The sequence below is a fragment of the Schistocerca nitens genome, chromosome 4 (assembly GCF_023898315.1).
Source record: "Schistocerca nitens isolate TAMUIC-IGC-003100 chromosome 4, iqSchNite1.1, whole genome shotgun sequence".
NCBI lineage: Eukaryota > Metazoa > Arthropoda > Insecta > Orthoptera > Acrididae > Schistocerca > Schistocerca nitens.
Window position 1 is genome coordinate 110,080,074 of NC_064617.1, and position 19,035 is coordinate 110,099,108.

Genomic DNA, 19,035 nt, shown 5'->3' on the forward strand with positions numbered 1-19,035 from the left:
TTGATTCTAAATAATGAAAAATATGAAGTCATCCCATCCACACGAGTGCTAAAAGGAATCTGTTGAACTTCGGTTACACAATAAATCAGTCTATTCACATAAAAAATGTAGGTGGGAAGGCAAACCAGAGACTGTATTTTATTGGCAGAACACTTAGAAAATGTAATAGGTCTACTAAATAGACTGCCTACACTCTCTTGGAGTACCGCTGCATGATCTGGGATCCTTTGCAGATAAGATTAATGGAGTACATTGAGAAAGAAGAGCAGCATGTTTTGTATTATCACACTTGCCCTGTGTCTTCCATACCAACTTCCATTTTTTGCTCAGTTACATTATCAGATAAGTCTGCCCACTTTAGTGGCCTCCACCTGTCCACTCTGTTCTCTCTGTTCTCTTCTCTGTGTGTAGCAGTGAAATTCCTGTTGCACTCTTAATGTTGATGCCCTTGCTGTTAGTTTTAGTGAAGATTGTGTTAATTTTTCTGTATTCTGAATCAGTCCTTCTGATGACCATTTCTTTTTTTATTTCTTCACATCTTTGATGCAGCCATTTCACCTCAGTTTCCTCACACTTCCTATTTATTTCATTCATAAGTGACTTGTTGTTGTTGTGGTCTTCAGTCCTGAGACTGGTTTGATGCAGCTCTCCATGCTACTCTATCCTGTGCAAGCTTCTTCATCTCCCAGTACCTACCGCAACCTACATCCTTCTAAATCTGCTTAGTTTATTCATCTCTTGGTCTCCCTCTACGATTTTTACCCTCCACGCTGCCCCCAATACTGAATTGGTGATCCCTTGATGTCTCAGAACATGTCCTACCAACCGATCCCTTCTTCTAGTCAAGTTGTGCTGCAAACTTCTCTTCTCTCCAATCCTATTCAATACTTCCTCATTAGATATGTAATCTACCCATCTAATCTTCAGCATTATTTTGTAGCACCACATTTCGAAAGCTTCTATTCACTTCTTGTCCAAACTATTTATCGTCCATGTTTCACTTCCATACATGGCTACACTCCATACAAATAATTTCAGAAATGACTTCCTGACACTGAAATCTATACTCAATGTTAACAAATTTCTCTTCTTCAGAAACGCTTTCCTTCCCATTGCCAGTCTACATTTTATATTTTCTCTACTTCGACCATCATCAGTTATTTTACTCCCCAAATAGCAAAACTCCTTTACTACTTTAAGTGTCTTATTTCCCAATCTAATTCCCTCAGCATCACCCGACTTAATTTGACTACATTCCATTATCCTCGTTTTGCTTTTGTTGATGTTCATCTTATATCTTCCTTTCAAGACACTGTCCATTCCGTTCAACTGCTCTTCCAAGTCCTTTGCTGTCTCTGACAGAATTACAATGTCATCGGCGAACCTCAAAGTTTTTATTTCTTCTCCATGGATTTTAATACCTACTCCGAATTTTTCTTTTGTTTCCTTCACGGCTTGCTCAATATACAGATTGAATAACATCGGGGAGAGACTACAACCCTGTCTCACTCCCTTCCCAACCACTGCTTCCCTTTCATGTCCCTCAACTCTTATAACTGCCATCTGGTTTCTGTACAAATTGCAAATAGCCTTTCGCTCCCTGTATTTTACCCCTGCCACCTTCAGAATTTGAAAGAGAGTATTCCAGTCAACATTGTCAAAAGCTTTCTCTAAGTGTACAAATGTTAGAAACATAGGTTTGCCTTTCCTTAAACTAGCATCTAAGATAAGTTGTAGGGTCAGTATTGCCTCACATGTTCTGATATTTCTACAGAATCCAAACTGATCTTCCCCGAGGTCGGCTTCTACTAGTTTTTCCATTCATCTGTGAAGAATTCGCGTTAGTATTTTGCAGCTGTGACTTATTAAACTGATACCTGTCAGTATCTCCAGGCTTCTTCCATGTATACAACCTTCTTTTATGATTCTTGAACCAAGTGTTAGCTATGATTAAGTTGTGCTCTGTGCAAAATTCTACCAGGCGACTTCATTTCTTACCCCCCAATCCATATTCACCTACTACGCTTCCTTCTCTCCCTTTTCCTACTGCTGAATTCCAGTCACCCATGACTATTAAATTTTTGTCTCCCTTCACTATCTGAATAATTTCTTTTATTTCATCATACATTTCTTCAATTTCTTTGTCATCTGCAGAGCTAGTTGGCATATAAACTTGTACTACTGTGGTTGGCGTGGGCTTCTTATCTATCTTGGCCACAATAATGCGTTCGCTATGCTGATTGTAGTAGCTTACCCACTTTCCTATTTTCCTATTCACTATTAAACCTACTCCTGCATTATCCCTATTTGATTTTGTGTTTTTAACCCTGTAGTCACCTGACCAGAAGTCTTGTTCCTCCTGCCACCGAACTTTACTAATTCCCACTATATCTAACTTTAACCTATCCATTTCCCTTTTTAAATTTTCTAACCTACCTGCCCGATTAAGTGATCTGACATTCCATGCTCCGATCCGACAAGTGACTTATATTTTTTTATATTTCTGAAATTCCCTGAATGTTTTTGTATTTTATTTTTTCATCAAACAATTGAAGTATTTCTCCTGTTACCCAAGATTTTCACTGTTACCTTCCTTGTACCTATGTTTGTCTGCCCAGCTTCTGTAATTAAACAATGTAAAGTCTAGATTGGAATATCAACATTCCACGTCCTCTATCCTAACACCTTCTCCCAACTCAAGTCCCCTCACCATCATTGTGCACTGCTCTCTGCCAATGCACCCACTGATGTTTTCCCCTCCTCTGATCCTCTACTTTCTGCTCCCTTTTTTCCCCTTTCCTCCCTATCCCACAGCCTTCCGAAACTGCGCCAGGTGCCTTGTCTGCCGCCTCTAGTGTCAACACACTTCGTCAACTGGCACAGTTTCCTTGTCCCCCACATGTATCCTACTATTCCTTCCCTTTCTCCGTTCCACAATGGATGTATGCTCCTGTCTGACAAGTTTCAGTTTCAGTCAGTTCTGAGTAGCCAGTGATGGCAGTCATATGTGTGTGAAGTGTGCTTGCTTGTGTGAATGCGTGTGTTGTGATTTTCTTTTCTGATGAAGGCTTTGTTCTAAAGCTTAATGTGTCTCAATCTTTTCATTGTGCACTTCTGTGATTGCCCATTTCAGAGATGTCCATTCTTCTTCAACTGAATTGCTTGTTGTGGTATACATTGTCACAGTACCTGTAGCTGCAGAGAATTTCAAACACATTTCATTGTTCCTCAGTATTTCAGTATCCCACTTTTTTCCTCAGTGATTTATCCACATGAGTCTCTTATTAAATTTAAGCCTACTCATCATTATTAAATTGCAATCTGAGTCTATATCTGCTTCTGGATGTCCCCATTTCATTGTTCCTCAGTATTTCAGTATCCCACTTTTTTCCTCAGTGATTTATCCACATGAGTGTCTTAAATTTAAGCCTACTCATCATTATTAAATTGTGATCTGAGTCTATATCCGCTTCTGGATGTGCCTTATAATCCAATATCTGTTTCCAGAATCTCTGTCTGTCCATGATGTAACTTATCTGAAATCTTCCCAAATCTCCAGGCCTTTTCTGTGTACACCATCTTCTCTTGTAATTTCTGAACAATGTTTTCACTATTACCAACTGAAATTTAATGCAGAACTCAATTAGTCTTTCTCCTCTCTCATTCCTACTACCAAGCTCTTATTCTCCAATAACTCTTTCTTATATTCTGTCCCCTACAACCATGTTCTACTACTCCATGATTTTTAGATTATAATTTCCGCTGTATTCTTAATTATCCATTCAGTGTCCTCCTCATGTACTTCATCTCTTTATCTTCAGATTGTGGCATTGACCTGTATATGTGAACTACTGTCACTGACATTGGTTTGCTGTCAATTCTGATGAGAAGAACCCTATTTCTAAACTGTTTACAGTAACTAACTATCTGACCTAATTTCCTATATACAACAAATCCTACTCCCATTAAATGTGTTTTCTGCTGCCTTAGATATTATCCTGTCTGACCAGAAATAATTATCTTCTTTCCATTTCACTTCACTGACCCCCACTATATCCAGACAGAGCCATTGCATTTCTGTTTTCAGATTTTCTAGTTTCCCTACCATGTTCAAACTTCTGACATCCCACATTTTGACTTGCAATGTGTTACCCTTTCACTGATTATCTAATCTCTTTCTCATAGTTGGCTCCCACATAGCAGTCCACTCCTGAAAATATAAATGGGGGAGTAATGCAGAATATTTTGCCAGTGGGGGAATCTCATGACACTTTTTCAATTATGGGTTGCATGTTCTCTGGATACACATTGTGTATCTTTAATGCAGGTCTTTCCGTTGCTTTCTGAATTCTCATACTGTTGATAATTGCTCTTCCACATTTTAGGAAGTTTCCCACCTCAAGGGAAAGAGGTTGCCCTGAAACTCTGTCCACTCATATGCCCTCTTTGCCATTGGTATAACTAGGGTGACACCTTATACCAGAAGTTTTTAGCCACTGTTGCTGATAATTTTTATTCAAAATTTAAGCAGTCATTGACTTCAAACCCAAGACCTATGACAAAACACTACTCCTGGATCACACATACATTTGCCCCTCACGCATATTATTAAGACCATTTGGTAAGACATATGCTACATTGCATCCCACATTGCATCATCTGTAAAGTGTGGCTTTGTGAAGGCATCCTCCACATACACTGTTATTCTCATTTAAATGTTGTGTTTGGTTTCCTATTTGATTATGACACTCCCTAGATTGCAGATGAAAGCCATACAGATAGTTTAACTCACAATGAATGCAGTACTGATGATGATCATTACATTATTGCTATGGTTGTTATTGTAATTACTGTGTTCATTATTTCTCATAACAAGTAAAAATGCTAATGAATCAATTGTCTCATGGCAAATTCTCATTACTTAGAGATCAGACTGTCACCACCTTCCTTTGTTGTCTTATTAATTTCTTCCTATCTCATAAAATCACATTCTTAACTCATATTTGCTTACAAAACTTGAAGAAAAACCAACTGCTCTCACTCCCTGTGCATCAGACAATAGAATGAAAATAAAGATAATTTTAAAACTGAGGCAACCACAGCTAAAATAGTTATACAACACTGATTGAAAATTCATCCCGTAAATAGTTTTTTAAATGTAGGTGTTAAAACTATTAAAATATAAAACTGAATGAAATGTGCAATAGTCCACTGCAGCTGTATTTATTCAAGTTGATTAGAGATGCACACAACCGGTTTGACAACTTTTAAGTTGCATCTTCTGGTGTATATAAATGCTATGTCATATGATATAGAGAGTAGTTGCAGAATGCCGCGGAGTAACATTTGGCAAAGTTCTCAGTCCTCCTCAATTGATTAAAACTGTCATCAATGCAGAACATCATGTCTTTGTTAAAATCATGAACTCTCATCACTTTACCAATGAAAATATGCTCGTCTCGGGCTGTGCCAAGCATTGCCTGTTGCTTGTCATACATCGACAGGCACATATTTTAATTGGTAAAGTGATGACAGTTTGTGATTTTAACACAGCCATGACATTCATAATTAGTGATGGTTTTTATCAATTGAGGAGGGCTGAGAACTTTGCCTAGCCTCACCAACTGTTACTCTGCAGCGTTTTTTAACTGCTCCCTGTATCATATGACATAGCATTTATATACACCAGAAGACGCAACTTAAAAGTTGTCAAACCACTTGTGTGAGCCTCTAATCAACTTAAATAAATACAGCTACAGTGAACTCTTGCACATTTCATTCAGTTTTATATTGTAATAATTGTAACACCTATATTTAAACCATTATTTACAGTATGAATTTTCAATCAATCCAGCAGAACAAAAATAGTTTAGAGAAGAGCACATTCCAGATTTTTCTACTGATGTACTTACATTTATTTTGTCAGTGTAGGAAGAGGACAAATAATCTTTCCACAGCCAACCAGCTAATTTAACTAACGTACTGGGATGACTTTTTCAGCAATGAGATGCAGAAATGGCATGGTGTACCTGCCTTGTGGCTTGTCATACCAGGTGACATGTGGCTCTGTGGCTGCTAACAGATCACTGACAACACAAGAAGTGTGTGAGGAAGGCTGCTACTGCCCCCCAGGCACACTGCTTCACCAGGGATCATGCGTCCCACCTGAGCAGTGCCCCTGCCAGCTTAGGGGCCGTTCTTACAAGCCAGGAGAAACAGTGCCCCGTGATTGTAACACATGGTAAGTCTGCAGTAGGGCATTCCATTTTCGGCTAACTTTACAGGAGTTAAAATTATCAACACAAAAGACCAAGGGTTTCAGTTCTTATCAACTGCTGACAGAAAACCATTTCAACCTTGCCATTACTGTATATGTAGTGAAGACAGTTTTCTTTGGAAACATGTAGATATTATTAGCACTGAAAGAGGAAAAATTAAACAAAAGGGTGGCTTTTGTTCCTTACACCAGTTGCAAATCATTTGTTTAAGAATTACTCTTTATTATTGTCAGCACTGAAAGAGGAAAATTTAAAAGAGAAATCATCATAATAAACGCAGTATTGCTTTTGACTCTTCTTTTTCCTATCACCTAGTGTCCTTTTTGAGATAGACTACAGGGAAGCTTGCATTTCTTACACTAGTTGCAAATCATTTACGTAACTGTTACACTTTTTTAACTGCCTTGTTGAGCTGTTAAGGAAACTACAAATTCTGGAACCTCCAAGTTACACATTGTTTGACACGTGTTCGTGGGAACTCTGCTGCTATTTCTCTGTACTTCAGTGGTTGGTTGGTAGAGAACCCTTTTGTGGCCTACAGAGTCAAGTATGTTCTCAATTTATGTTGTAATTTATATGGTAGAAGGAGAATGATAATACAATGGGTAAAACAGTGGAATATTCCGAGAGACCCCTTCACCATATTCTGAAGTCACTGCGCCAGTGTACAGATTTATGAATAAGGATTTAAGCATTGTGGATCAGCTTTCCAACAGCCTTACTTTTTACTCATCCCCCCTCTCTCCCCCTCTCCCTCCCTCCCTCCCTCCCTCCCTCCCTCCCTCCCTCTCTCTCTCTCTCTCTCTCTCTCTCTCTCTCTCACTCTCTCACTCTCTCTCAAGAACACACACACACACACACACACACACACACACACACACACACACGACTGCAGTCTCAGGCAACTGAACCACACTGTGAGCAGCAGCACTAGTGCGTGATGGGACTAGCGACTGGGTTGGGGTAAGGAGGAGGCTGGACCGGGAGGGTGAGGGATAGTATGGGAGGGGTAGCGGACAGTGAAATGGAGGGCAGGGGAGAGGGGGGCGGGGGAAATAGTGGAAAAGGAGAGGAGTAAACAGACTTGGTGTGATGGTGGAATGATGGCTGTATAGTGCAGAAACATTCACTGACTGTAATTATCCTCCCAACCTTGTACTAAAACAAATTTCCCGTGCCTTATCTTTCCAGTCTCCCACCACCTCCCAAAGTCCCTCCGTCCCGTCACAGAGGCGCATTCCCCTCGTAGCTCAGTACCACCCAGGACTGGAGCAACTAAATTAGATTCTCTGCCAGGATTTCAATTACCTCTTGTTGTGCCCTGGAATGAGAAATGTCCTGCCCATTATCGTTCCCACCCCTCCCACAGTGTTATTCTGCCGTCCAAACAATATACTCGTCCATCCATACACAACCCCTGCTCCAAATCCCTTACCTCATGGCTCAGACCCCTGTAATAGACCTAGATGCAAGACCTGTCCCATACATCCTCCCACCACCACCTACACCAGTCCGGTCACTAATTTCACCTATACCATCAAAGGCAGGGCTACCTGTGAAACCAGTTATGTGGTACACAAGCTAAGCTGCAACCACTGTGCTGCATTCTATGTAGGCATGGCAACCAACAAGCTGTCTGTCCACATGAATGGCCACCGACAAACTGTGGCCAAGAAACAAGTGGACCACCCTGTTCCTGAACACATTGCCAAACATGATATCCTTCATTTCAATGACTGCTTCACAGCCTGTGCAATATGAATCCTTCTCACCAACACCAGATTTTCTTAATTGCACAGGTGGGAACTTTCCCTGCAATACATCCTACATTCTCGTAACCCTCCTACCCTCAGCCTTTGTTAGTGACTACCCTCACCCATTCAGCCCCTACCCTGTTCCCATTCCAGCACTACACAGCCGTCACTCCACCACCGCTTCCAGTCTTTTTATTTCTCTTCTTTTTTGCTACTCCCCCCGCCCCCCTGCCCCCTCTACCCCTCTTCACTGCTCTCCATCTAACCTAGTGCTCGCTAGTGGCCAAACACATAACTATTAGAGCTGAAATGGACATAAACAGTGTTGTATTTGAAACTTCCTGGCAGATTAAAACTGTGTGCCGGGCCGAGACTCAAACTCGGGACCTTTGCCTTTCGCGGGCAAGTGCTCTACCATCTGAGCTACCCAAGCACGACTCACGCCCCGTCCTCACAGCTTTACTTCCGCCAGTACCTTGTCTCCTACCTTGCCCATGAAAGGCAAAGGTCCCGAGTTCGAGTCTTGGCCCGGCACACAGTTTTAATCTGAAAGGAAGTTACATATCAGTGCACACTCCGCTGCAGAGTGAAAATCTCATTCTATTGTTGTACTTTTTCGAAGGTCACTTTTTAAGTTTCCGAGTATACCTGGGATTTTAAGTTTCTGTCAAAATAATAAAACAAGATAATTCGGGATTTTATGTTAAGGGGCTAACAGCCTCTGACTTTCACCTGCTAAGGAATTTATGATTCCTATCAAGTGGTAATGGTAACTGTAGATTGATATTTTGCATACCATTTTGAATAAGGACAGAATCTATTCACCGGGAAAATGTTGGACAAGTGCATAGGCTTAAAATGACAGTGTTAAAAGTAACACCTTTCTTATCTGATGGTCAGGTCTTCAGACCAAGAAATTACCACCTTGCCCTTGCATATGGTTATTCAATGCTCAAAGTATCCATTGTATGGTAAGTGGTTGCCATTACTCAACCAATTGTCTACATGCCACTACAGATTTTCCAGTATCATATTAATAAATGCAGTTGTCTTTAGAACAACAAAATATTCATGGTGTAGAGAACAATTATGTCAGCTTCTGTCGCTGAGTGGCCAACATGTCTGATTGCCCTGTAGAGCACCTGACTTCAGTTCCCAGTGCTACCAGGGATCTGTCTTTGGTGGGAGAACTGGAATAGGGTGCACTCTGTCTCATGACAGCAACTGAGGAGCCACATGAACGAGAAGTAGCAGCTCCAAGGTTGGGAAAACTGACAAACCCAGGAGAGTGGTGTGCTGACTCTTGTGCCCTTCCATGCTGCATCTAAATGACACCATATGGAAGAGTATGAAACAGAAGCCAGTTGGCATTGCATGCTCTTCTGTTACCCTGTTTTTTCTTTCTCCTTTGTCCCTCTCTCTTTTTTTAAAATAGCTTGCATCATTTAGTTCACTGTTTGGTTTTTTGAATTTTGTGTCATATTTGAGTCTTGACTTAATGACTCTAAAATAAAAAAGAAAAGTACCACCATGAAGGAATTATCTGAATGTGATGGAATCCAGTAGATGTGATGTACATGTGCAGACAAACAGATAATTACATTTCAGAAAAATTGGATGATTTACTCAAGAGAAAGAGCTTCACAAATTGAGCAAGTCAGTAACATGTTGGTCCACTTCTGTCTGTTATACAAGCAGTTATTCGGCTTTGCATTGGTTGACAGAGTTGTTGGAAGTCCTCCATAGGGATATCGCACCAAATTTTGCCTAATTGGTGTGTTAAATTGTCAAAATATCAAACTGGTTGGAGGGTCCTGCACAAAAAGTTCTAAATGTTCTCAATTGGGATGAGATCCGGCAACCTTGCTGGCCGACACGTGGCTTAGCAAGTGCGAACACAAGCAGTAGAAACACTCACCATGCACAGGGAGGCACTATCTTGCTTAAATGTAAGCCTGGGATGACTTGCCCTGAAGGGCAACAAAATGGGCCGTAGAATATTGATCATGTACCATTGTATCGTTATGGTGCTGTGGAGGGCAGCTAAATGGCTCCTGGTATGAAATGAAATGGTACCCCAGATCATCACTCCTTGTTGTTAGGCCATATGGTGGACAACAGTCATGTTGGTATCCCACCACTGTCCAGGGCATATCCAGACACTTCTTGGTTCATCATCAAGACTCAGTTTGAAGCGGGACTCATCACTGATGATACTTCTACTCCAGTGAGTTAGACCTGAGGCCAAATGTGCCTGACACAATTGAAAACAAACTTGTTAGTGTACGCAGGTCAATAGAAGTGTGTGTGAGGGGTACCTCCCTTTCAGTGCGGCACCTGTTAATAGTAGCTCCAGTTGTATGTCGGATTGATGATAATGAGCATCTGGGGCTCTGAGAGCCTCTCCAACAGTTGCGTGGTCCTCATGTTCTGCCATTTTTTTCAGGTTGACCAGTTCTATCTTGATGCTATGTTTGGCCATAATTCACTCATTCCTGCCAACATTGTTGAATAGTAGCATCATTCCTATTCAGATGTTGAGTGATTTGCGAGTTACTCCAACTGGCTTGTCTGAACCCAACAGCATGTACTTTTTTTAAATGCTGACAACTGTGTTTGTTGTTCACATGCCTGTCTGCAAGGCATATGACTGTCCAACAGAGTACACAGAATGATATTTGCAAACCCTTTTATGCTCTGGTATCAACAGGTTTCCTGTGTACTTTCCTTCTCAGCTGTGTGATGAAATTGCTCTGCAGTGTCACATATTCATCCATTGGCCGTCAAAGTTTACGATTTTGCATTTGCTGGTAATACCTGTATGAATATCAGTTTGTGACCAATTTTCATAGTTCCTTTATAATGATTCATTTATTTTCTTATAGTAATTGCCCTGCTTCATTTTCTCCCTTGTATATTCTACAATACAGGCAGTTCAGCAATTCTCTTAGTGCTGTTTAGAGACAGTAGGTTATCTACTGGCACTACATTTCACCCTCTCACTGTCGGAAACCATCCAAATTCAATACTATTTGCTACACCTCATCGCAGTCATGTATACAAAATAGTTTCACTTAAGTCTCAGCATTCGTACATCAAGGCAAGAGGCAAGGAGACATCTCCATTTAGGGTGGTTGAGTCTGTCTCTTAAGGTTTCTCAGCCAGCATGCAGTTTTACTTTTGCTATCTCTGAAAATATTTATGGTCATACCCTCAACATCTCTGTGGATATGGGTACATGTTTTAATGTGTTAAATTATTTTCTAAATAACTTGAGGTGTGAGTCGAAAATGAACGTAAACTTATTTATAGTTCCAGTTAATGGTGATGTTTCCAGTACTTAGTGCTTTGACTGTTTTAGGTGTTTGTTATTTTATTTAAATAAGTACAAAAACATTTTGAATAATTGACCTCTTCATGTTTCAGCACCTGTGTAGCTGGTCAGTGGGTGTGCACACAGACACATTGCTCTGCTCGGTGTGCATCTGTAGGCGACCCACATTATGTGACATTTGATGGTCGTCGTTATGACTTTATGGGAAAATGTTCATACCATCTTGTAAAGGGAGCTGATTTTAGTATTGAGACAGAGAATGTTGCATGTGCAGGATCCATTTCTGAGGTTAGTATCAATTACATTTAATGCTGTATATGCATATGAAACACATCATACCTTATATCTGTTAAAGTCTATGTCACTGCTACTCAACTGTAAAATTTTTCCTTTCATATGGTATGAAAACACAGACAATGCTCACAGTCTTTTTTAATTAATCATCATTATCATAATCACCAATCATTAAACTCTGTCTTCTTTGTTCCACCCTCAAGTATTTTTTTTCTTTCCATCTTTTCTTTGGTTTACCAGTCTCTTTTGTTTTTTGTTTTTTGTTATAGTTCAACAATGAGTTTGGTGTTGCATTTTTTTGTGTCTTTGTTATATGCTTTTGCCATATTTCTTTTATTTCACTGTTCCTTCATTCGGTTTAAATATGTTTAACTTCATTAGGATATCCCTATTTACCTTATTATCAAGTAATGTGTAACTAACTGCTTCTTTCAGAAATCTCATCTGTGCCCTTTCTACACAAGGAAATGGCTAAACGGAGAGCCATCCTTCTTTGTCGTTTTTCTGCTCTGTAAATGCACTTTTCACTTTAATGCCTGATCTGCTTCAGTGTTTTGTTTTTCTGCCTCATGATCCATCTTGTGTTGTATTTCTTGCTTCATGCATTTTTCTTCATTTTTTATATTCTCTGTGAATAAGTACTGCACAGTGTAATTGCTAAAATAAACTACAGTTGTTCTATCTGGTAACAAATGCTTCACATAATCTCATACATAAACAGATATCTTATAGATGTCTATCAAATTGATTAGTCAGATGTATCTTATGAAACAGTAACTTGAAATGGTGCAGGTCTAGTACACAGTCAGTGTAATATTTAATAAGAAATCTACCATGGCCTCACAGCTTGTCTTTTTCCCTTAGACTTTAGTTGTTTGTCAATTCTATAGATACACAGACTGAGGTGATAAAAGTCATGGGACAGCACTATGTTCATACATCGATGGTGGTGGTATTGCGTACACAAGGTATAAAAGGGCACTGCATTGCCGGAGCTACTCAGGTGATTCATGTGAAAAGGTTTCGGACGTTATTATGGCTCCACGACTGGAATTAACAGATGTGGTAGTTGGAGCTAAACATATGGGACATTCCATTTCAGAAAATGTATGGAATTGAATATTCTGAGATCCACCATGTCAGGCATGTGCCGAAAACACCAAATTTCGAGCACTTCCTCTCACCACTGACAACGTAATGTCTGACGACCTTCACCTAGGACTGAGATCAATAGCATCTATGTAAAGTTGTCAGTGCTAACAGAAAAGCAAAACTGCATGAAATAATCGCAGAAATCAATGTGGGACATACGAGGGATGTATCTGTTAATACAGTGCAGCAAAATTTGGCGTTAATGGGCTGTGGCAAGCAGATGACCAACCCAAGTGCCTTTTCTAACAGCACATCACTTGCAGCACCTCTCCTGGGCTCATGACCAAATTGGTTGGACCTTAGATGATTGGAAAATTGCTACCTGGTCAGATAGGTCGTGATTTCAGTTGACAAGAGTTAATGGTACAGTTCGATTGTGGTGCAGACGTCATGAAGCCATGGAACCAAGCTGTCAACAGGGCACTGTGCAAGCAGGTGGTGGCTCCTTAATAGTGTGTACTGTGTTTACAAGGAATGGACGAACCTTTCTGGTCCAACGGAACTAATCATTGACTGGAAATGGTTACATTGGCTACTTGGCAACCACTTGCAGCCTTTCATGTACTTCATGTTCCCAGACAACAGTGTCAAGTCATTGGGCCACAGTTGTTCAAAATTGGTTCGAAGAACATTCTGGACAGTTCAGGTGAATGATCTGGCCACCCAGACTACCTGATGTGAATCCCATTGAACATTTATGGTATGTAATTGAGAGGTCAGTTTGTGCACAACATTTTGCACCTCAATGCTTCCACAGTTATGGATGGCTACAGAGGTACTGTGGCTCAATATTTCTGCAGCGGGCTTTCAACAGCTTGTTGAGTTCTTGTGATGTTGAGTTCCTTCTCTATGCCAGGCAAAAGGAGGTCAGACATGATATTAGGAAGTATCCGATGATTTTTATCACTTCAGTGTACCTCTCTTACACCTAGCTTTATATCTATGTGATAAAGCAAGAAACTGTGGGATACCTTTTGTCAGTGAAAAAATTCTGTAATAGAATTTTAGGTTTCATTTTGAATCACCAGGTTCAGTATCAGTTTGATCAATACAAGTGATGAACATTTGTAAAGAAAGTGCTACAATTAATGGTAACAGTGCGTCCCTCAACAATACGCTTCAATATGGAAGCATACTGCCTCCACCTAGACCATCCAAATTCTTCGAAAACAATAACATTATGCACACGTGCATCATAACCACCAAATCCGAATTCGGAACAAAAGGGCAAATACACATGCTGCTTTCGTGACACAATCTTTTCAATCAACGTATACTTGCTGATATTTGTATCACCAAATAAATACAATTGCTTCTTACGAACCTCTGTGGACCGAAAACCCTTGTTATACCACCGTACAATGTGACCCGCCCAGCCATTATAATTCAGATGACACTCGCTCAAAGACTTGACGACCACTCGATTAGCCTGAAATGAATCGAAATACTTCTCAATAAACCGAATACGCGACCAGTTGTTAACTAAAAAAGGGTCGGTATAATCAATCCTGCAAGTACGATCAGCCCACCTACGCAAACGAACATTAAAGGACAGACTTGAATCATTACAATTAGATATTGGATCGGAGTCGTACTTCGTTATATAAATTAAGGCCGACTTACGGCTCCTGCAATTCTGAACATCAAAAACCCCATTAATACTTCCGAACATAAACTCAATACCTGATCCAACTTCATTTAAAAACATTTTATCTTTTAGCTTCAAATAACATTGCAAGTGCGTCAAATTACCTTGAGCAAAAGGTTCCTCAGATACACAATACTCCACAATAGACCAAACAGATAAAATAGTGTCAACAAAGTGCTGTTTTCCACAAACAGAAGTAGCATCGACTGTAATAAGAAACGACTTGCTGATACAGGTAAGTCCAAATCAAAGTTCCTATACAGTTTCTTCACCAAAAAATGACTGACTCGAAAATGTAGATAATTTATCATGTAAAATTTTTTGAGTTACAAAATTATTTATATTTTTTCTGTCCCACTAAACATTTGTGCTGAGACAGATTTGGGGTCACTGGTAACTTCATATTTACTTTAATGAGAATAGTTTTGGAGACACCAGTAAAGGCTTCAATCGATTGATCTACAGTTAAACTGTGTGTGTGACATACATTGCAGGTGAAAATTATCCCGTTTAAGATGCTTACCAGAAGAGAGAGTGCTGTTAGTAAATGTGCGACTTCCCCCATGACAGCTTCCCCATTTTGACTCACTTGGCACATAATGCCCAGTGAGGGAAGGCATCCATAAAACAATCTGCTGCATTAATTGCTTTTTGCAAGTATCCAAGATTGAGATACTCAGTATAGCTCTTAGCTCATTATAGGAACAAGATGAATGTGTGAAACATTTGCAAAGATGAATGCATGCAAACATTTGCATAGATGCATCAGAGAAAACCTGTGAACTGATTATTTATTTGAAATTTCTGTCTTTGGTTTTCAGTTTAACTCAGATTTGCTTCATAGGCATACAGTTACTCTGGGATAATGCTGTGACTGGATTTATCACAATCTATTTAAGATCATGAATTATATTTATAGCTGGATGTTTCATGTTGACAAAACATAGAATTATACTATGAGATTCATTATTCTTATTTTGCATTGCTAAGGAATTTAGTCACATGGGTATTATATATTCAAATATTTCATATTACACATATAATGCTCTATGATTGATTGGTAACATTTAACGTATTTTATAGGTCCAGTTCTACATGCTTGATGCATAGGGTTTCTAGGAATATGTGCCACTGAGAAGTGCTGAGTGTAGGTGCAGCAGTTTATGAAAGAAATTATTGCACTTAAGAAGATTTTTTTATGGTAGATGGTATCCTGTCAGAGTTATGACAATTGTTGTGGGAGCAGTTTGTCAAAGGAGACACTTGAACTAAATAATAAATAAATGGTTTATTTGTCCATAATAACGTAACAGTCATGGACATAGTTAGTTTACAAACACAAGAACATTAAAGAAAGTTTAGAAGTAAAGATAAATTATACACAATAACATTAAAAATCCTTGATGGAGCACAAACATTTATCAATTAACAGTTGCTTTAATTTTGTCTTAAATTTGTTTCCTTTTAACAATTTTATATTACTTGACAATCTGTTATAACAATGTCTCCCAACAGAAAATGGACTATGATCTGTTGCTCTTTTGTTATTAAATTTTATGTGGCAATCCTCTCATTTTCTTGTATTATAATTGTGGATTTCACTATTGATTACATTATCCTCCATATTTTCCTTTACAAACGGTATAATTCTGTGAACAATGAATACACTGTTAGTATGTTATACTTAATGAAATATTCTCTACAGGACTGATGCTTACCAATATTAGCTATTATGCTAATTGCTCTTTCTGGGCTCCATATATACCATTGGAGCCCCACCCCAAATCTCAATACCATATTTCAGGTGGGAGTGTATAGTTCCAAAATAGATTTGTCTTAAAACAGATAAAATAGAATCATGAGCACAATAATTTTTAGTGCCCTTTTCAGAAAATTCATTTCTGGTGATATTCCTTGGTGTCAAACTGTGTACCACATCTGTATTCAGCAGTATAAGTTCTAGATACAGGGTATATATGTTGCAGGACAACTGGAAAAATTCCAGGAATTTTTTCATTCAGGAAACTTCTGGGAATTTTTTGGAATTCTGGGTATTTTTTGTTGTTTTACTTTTCAATTTAATTTTTGTAATTTTGACTGTTAATATTGACTGTTAATTGCTCACATAGGGACCATGAGGATAAGATTAGAATAATTACTACTTGCACACAGGCTTTCAAACAGTCGTTCTTCCCACACTCCATACATGAATGGAAAAGGAAGAAGCCCTGACAACTGGTACAATGGGATGTATCCTCTGCCACACGCCTCACAGTGGTTTACAGAGTATAGATGTGGATGTAGATGTAATAACAGATATTCTAACAATGAATTTTACTTTACTCTACTACTCCAGAATAATACTGCAGCAATAAAACATAAACAAGAGAATAACACCAAAATAAAACTTTAGTTGCAAAGAAAATGTACTATTTACAATACAGTGCATACACAGGTGTCTGCAACACCAAAATGTGTCAAAGACTATGCAATACTTTGTAAGAACAGACTGCTTTCACTGTGTCTTTCTCTTGGGCCTCGTTTCAATGTGCGTGACGTCACAACTGTTTACACTTCTAACAGGTCACGGTAACATATTGCAAATGGTGGTCTGAGAAGCGTTACTGTCAAAATACATTTTGTTTTATGCACTATGTATTGTGTTGCATGTGAGAATGTGCAGTGAATTTTGTAAACCATGGAGCAATAGACTCTCATTCAGAACTTATCACTGTGGACCAGCCACTTTGAAAAATTTTGAGCCCAGAAGACCAACCATTTGACCCATTATCTAAACTTTTACTGGCACATTTGTGTCTGATATATCTTAAAGGGTTACACACACTAAAAAGGCCAAGTTTCTAGGTTAGCTTTTCAGATTTATTTTAATTATTTCATAGATTACAAATTATGCAATTCTGATGACAAAAAAATATAATTATCCTTCAAAAAAATACCCATGATTGGCTTTTCTATGGAAAAGACGAAGTGCTCAATAGAACACGTAGTCAGCCACGTAACCCACAAAATGTTCGGTGCACAGTAGTTAAATTTATAATTGTGCTTGTCAGAAATATTCAGCTGCTGCAATTCAAGCTGTGCTTGTAGACTCCTGCTTCACTACACCCTCAGAAAAAAAACAGCAAAAATTAAGTGTTGCCAAACATTAAAGATTTTTCCAAAACACAATGTTTTTTTGCTATGTTTTGTTTCCTAAGGTGTCGGGAAGTTGTATATCAATGTGTAAAACCTTCACCAGTCAAAGGATTGATAAGTTTTACAGTTCTGATGGAATGTATATTCTCTCTTGACTTGGAAAAAAGTACTTACATCAAGGGTTTAGAGTGTATTTTCACCACGGAAGAAGTGTACTTTCACCCATGAAAAAGTGTATTTTTAACCAGGAAATTCTGGAAAAATATGGAATTTTTTTTTCCTGTCCATATATGCACCCTGTAAATATCTGTATATTTCCCCCTATAAATATAACTAAAGAAAGAATAACAAGAAAAGTGCACTATCTGGTAATGCTGTGAATAATGGTACTAAGTGTCTTTCAGTGACAAAAAGAGATTGTTGTCTATTTTTATTGTATATGACATGGTGACTCTAAAATATTCTAATGGTTTTAATAGAAGATCTTTTGTGAAGAGTCTTATGTTACTAAATTCCAATCAAGTTATTGAATATCATGTATTTAATTATGCAGGCCATGAATTTCCCAGCATCTGTGGCAGGGGAAATGCCATCTTGCAACAAAGCAGTGACAGTCCGAATTGATGACGTTATTGAAGTGAAGCTACTACAGAACCGAGAGGTGCTAGTGGATGGCCGTGTGCCAGATGAGCTTCCTGTCAATGTGTCTGGTGTATACATTCATGAAGCTTCATCAATGTTTGTTGTGGGTAAGAAACTTAATACTTTAATACTGTCATATAGGACAATATGTTACAAACACAATGTAAATTACATATTAACTGTGACTCCTAAAACAAAATATATGAACTATCTAAGTCTACTCTAAACATAAACCACAGACAAAATTGTGACACTGAAGGGTGGAGACACATTCAAAAAACACTAGAAAATTAATAAATCCATGATATGGTGTACTATATTTTGTAGTTTATTTCCATATTCACAACTTTTTTTTAATGAGTTATGTTTTTTGATACACTAATTACTAATATGTTCAAATACTTCTATTACAACTAGATAGACATACTTTAATTACATCAAGTATGGGATTCAAGTGATACATGTCTTTGTTCATTCTCCTTCAGCCTCCATTCATGATGAATTAATGTGCATGTTTCACCAAAGATGTCATCTCATAATAAGCACAAACATATTTGATTAAAAAATAATTAATCAACTCCATGAAACAATGGAAAGATTTCCAACCCTGTCAGACGTGATATGATGCTAAAATGGGAATGTTTCGTTATCAAAGAACCAGGTTAAATCCTAAATACATCAGTTTGAGAGCTCAAAGAGATGTTATATTAGGCCTTAAATGTTACATTAAATGATTGGAGAGGAAGATTGAAACTGGGGATGTGATTGGAGAGGGAA

The 19,035-nt window shown here is 38.6% G+C and overlaps 1 protein-coding gene across 1 annotated transcript in view; it reads left to right on the forward strand.

Moving 5' to 3' along the window:
• LOC126251888 (hemocytin) overlaps positions 1 to 19,035 on the forward strand; it is a 541,167-nt gene that overhangs the window by 133,556 nt on the left and 388,576 nt on the right. The window contains exons 15-17 of the mRNA XM_049952591.1: positions 6,001 to 6,241; positions 11,459 to 11,654; positions 18,170 to 18,365. Of these exons, the coding sequence (XP_049808548.1) occupies positions 6,001 to 6,241; positions 11,459 to 11,654; positions 18,170 to 18,365 (633 nt within the window). The remainder of the gene's footprint in view (positions 1 to 6,000; positions 6,242 to 11,458; positions 11,655 to 18,169; positions 18,366 to 19,035) is intronic.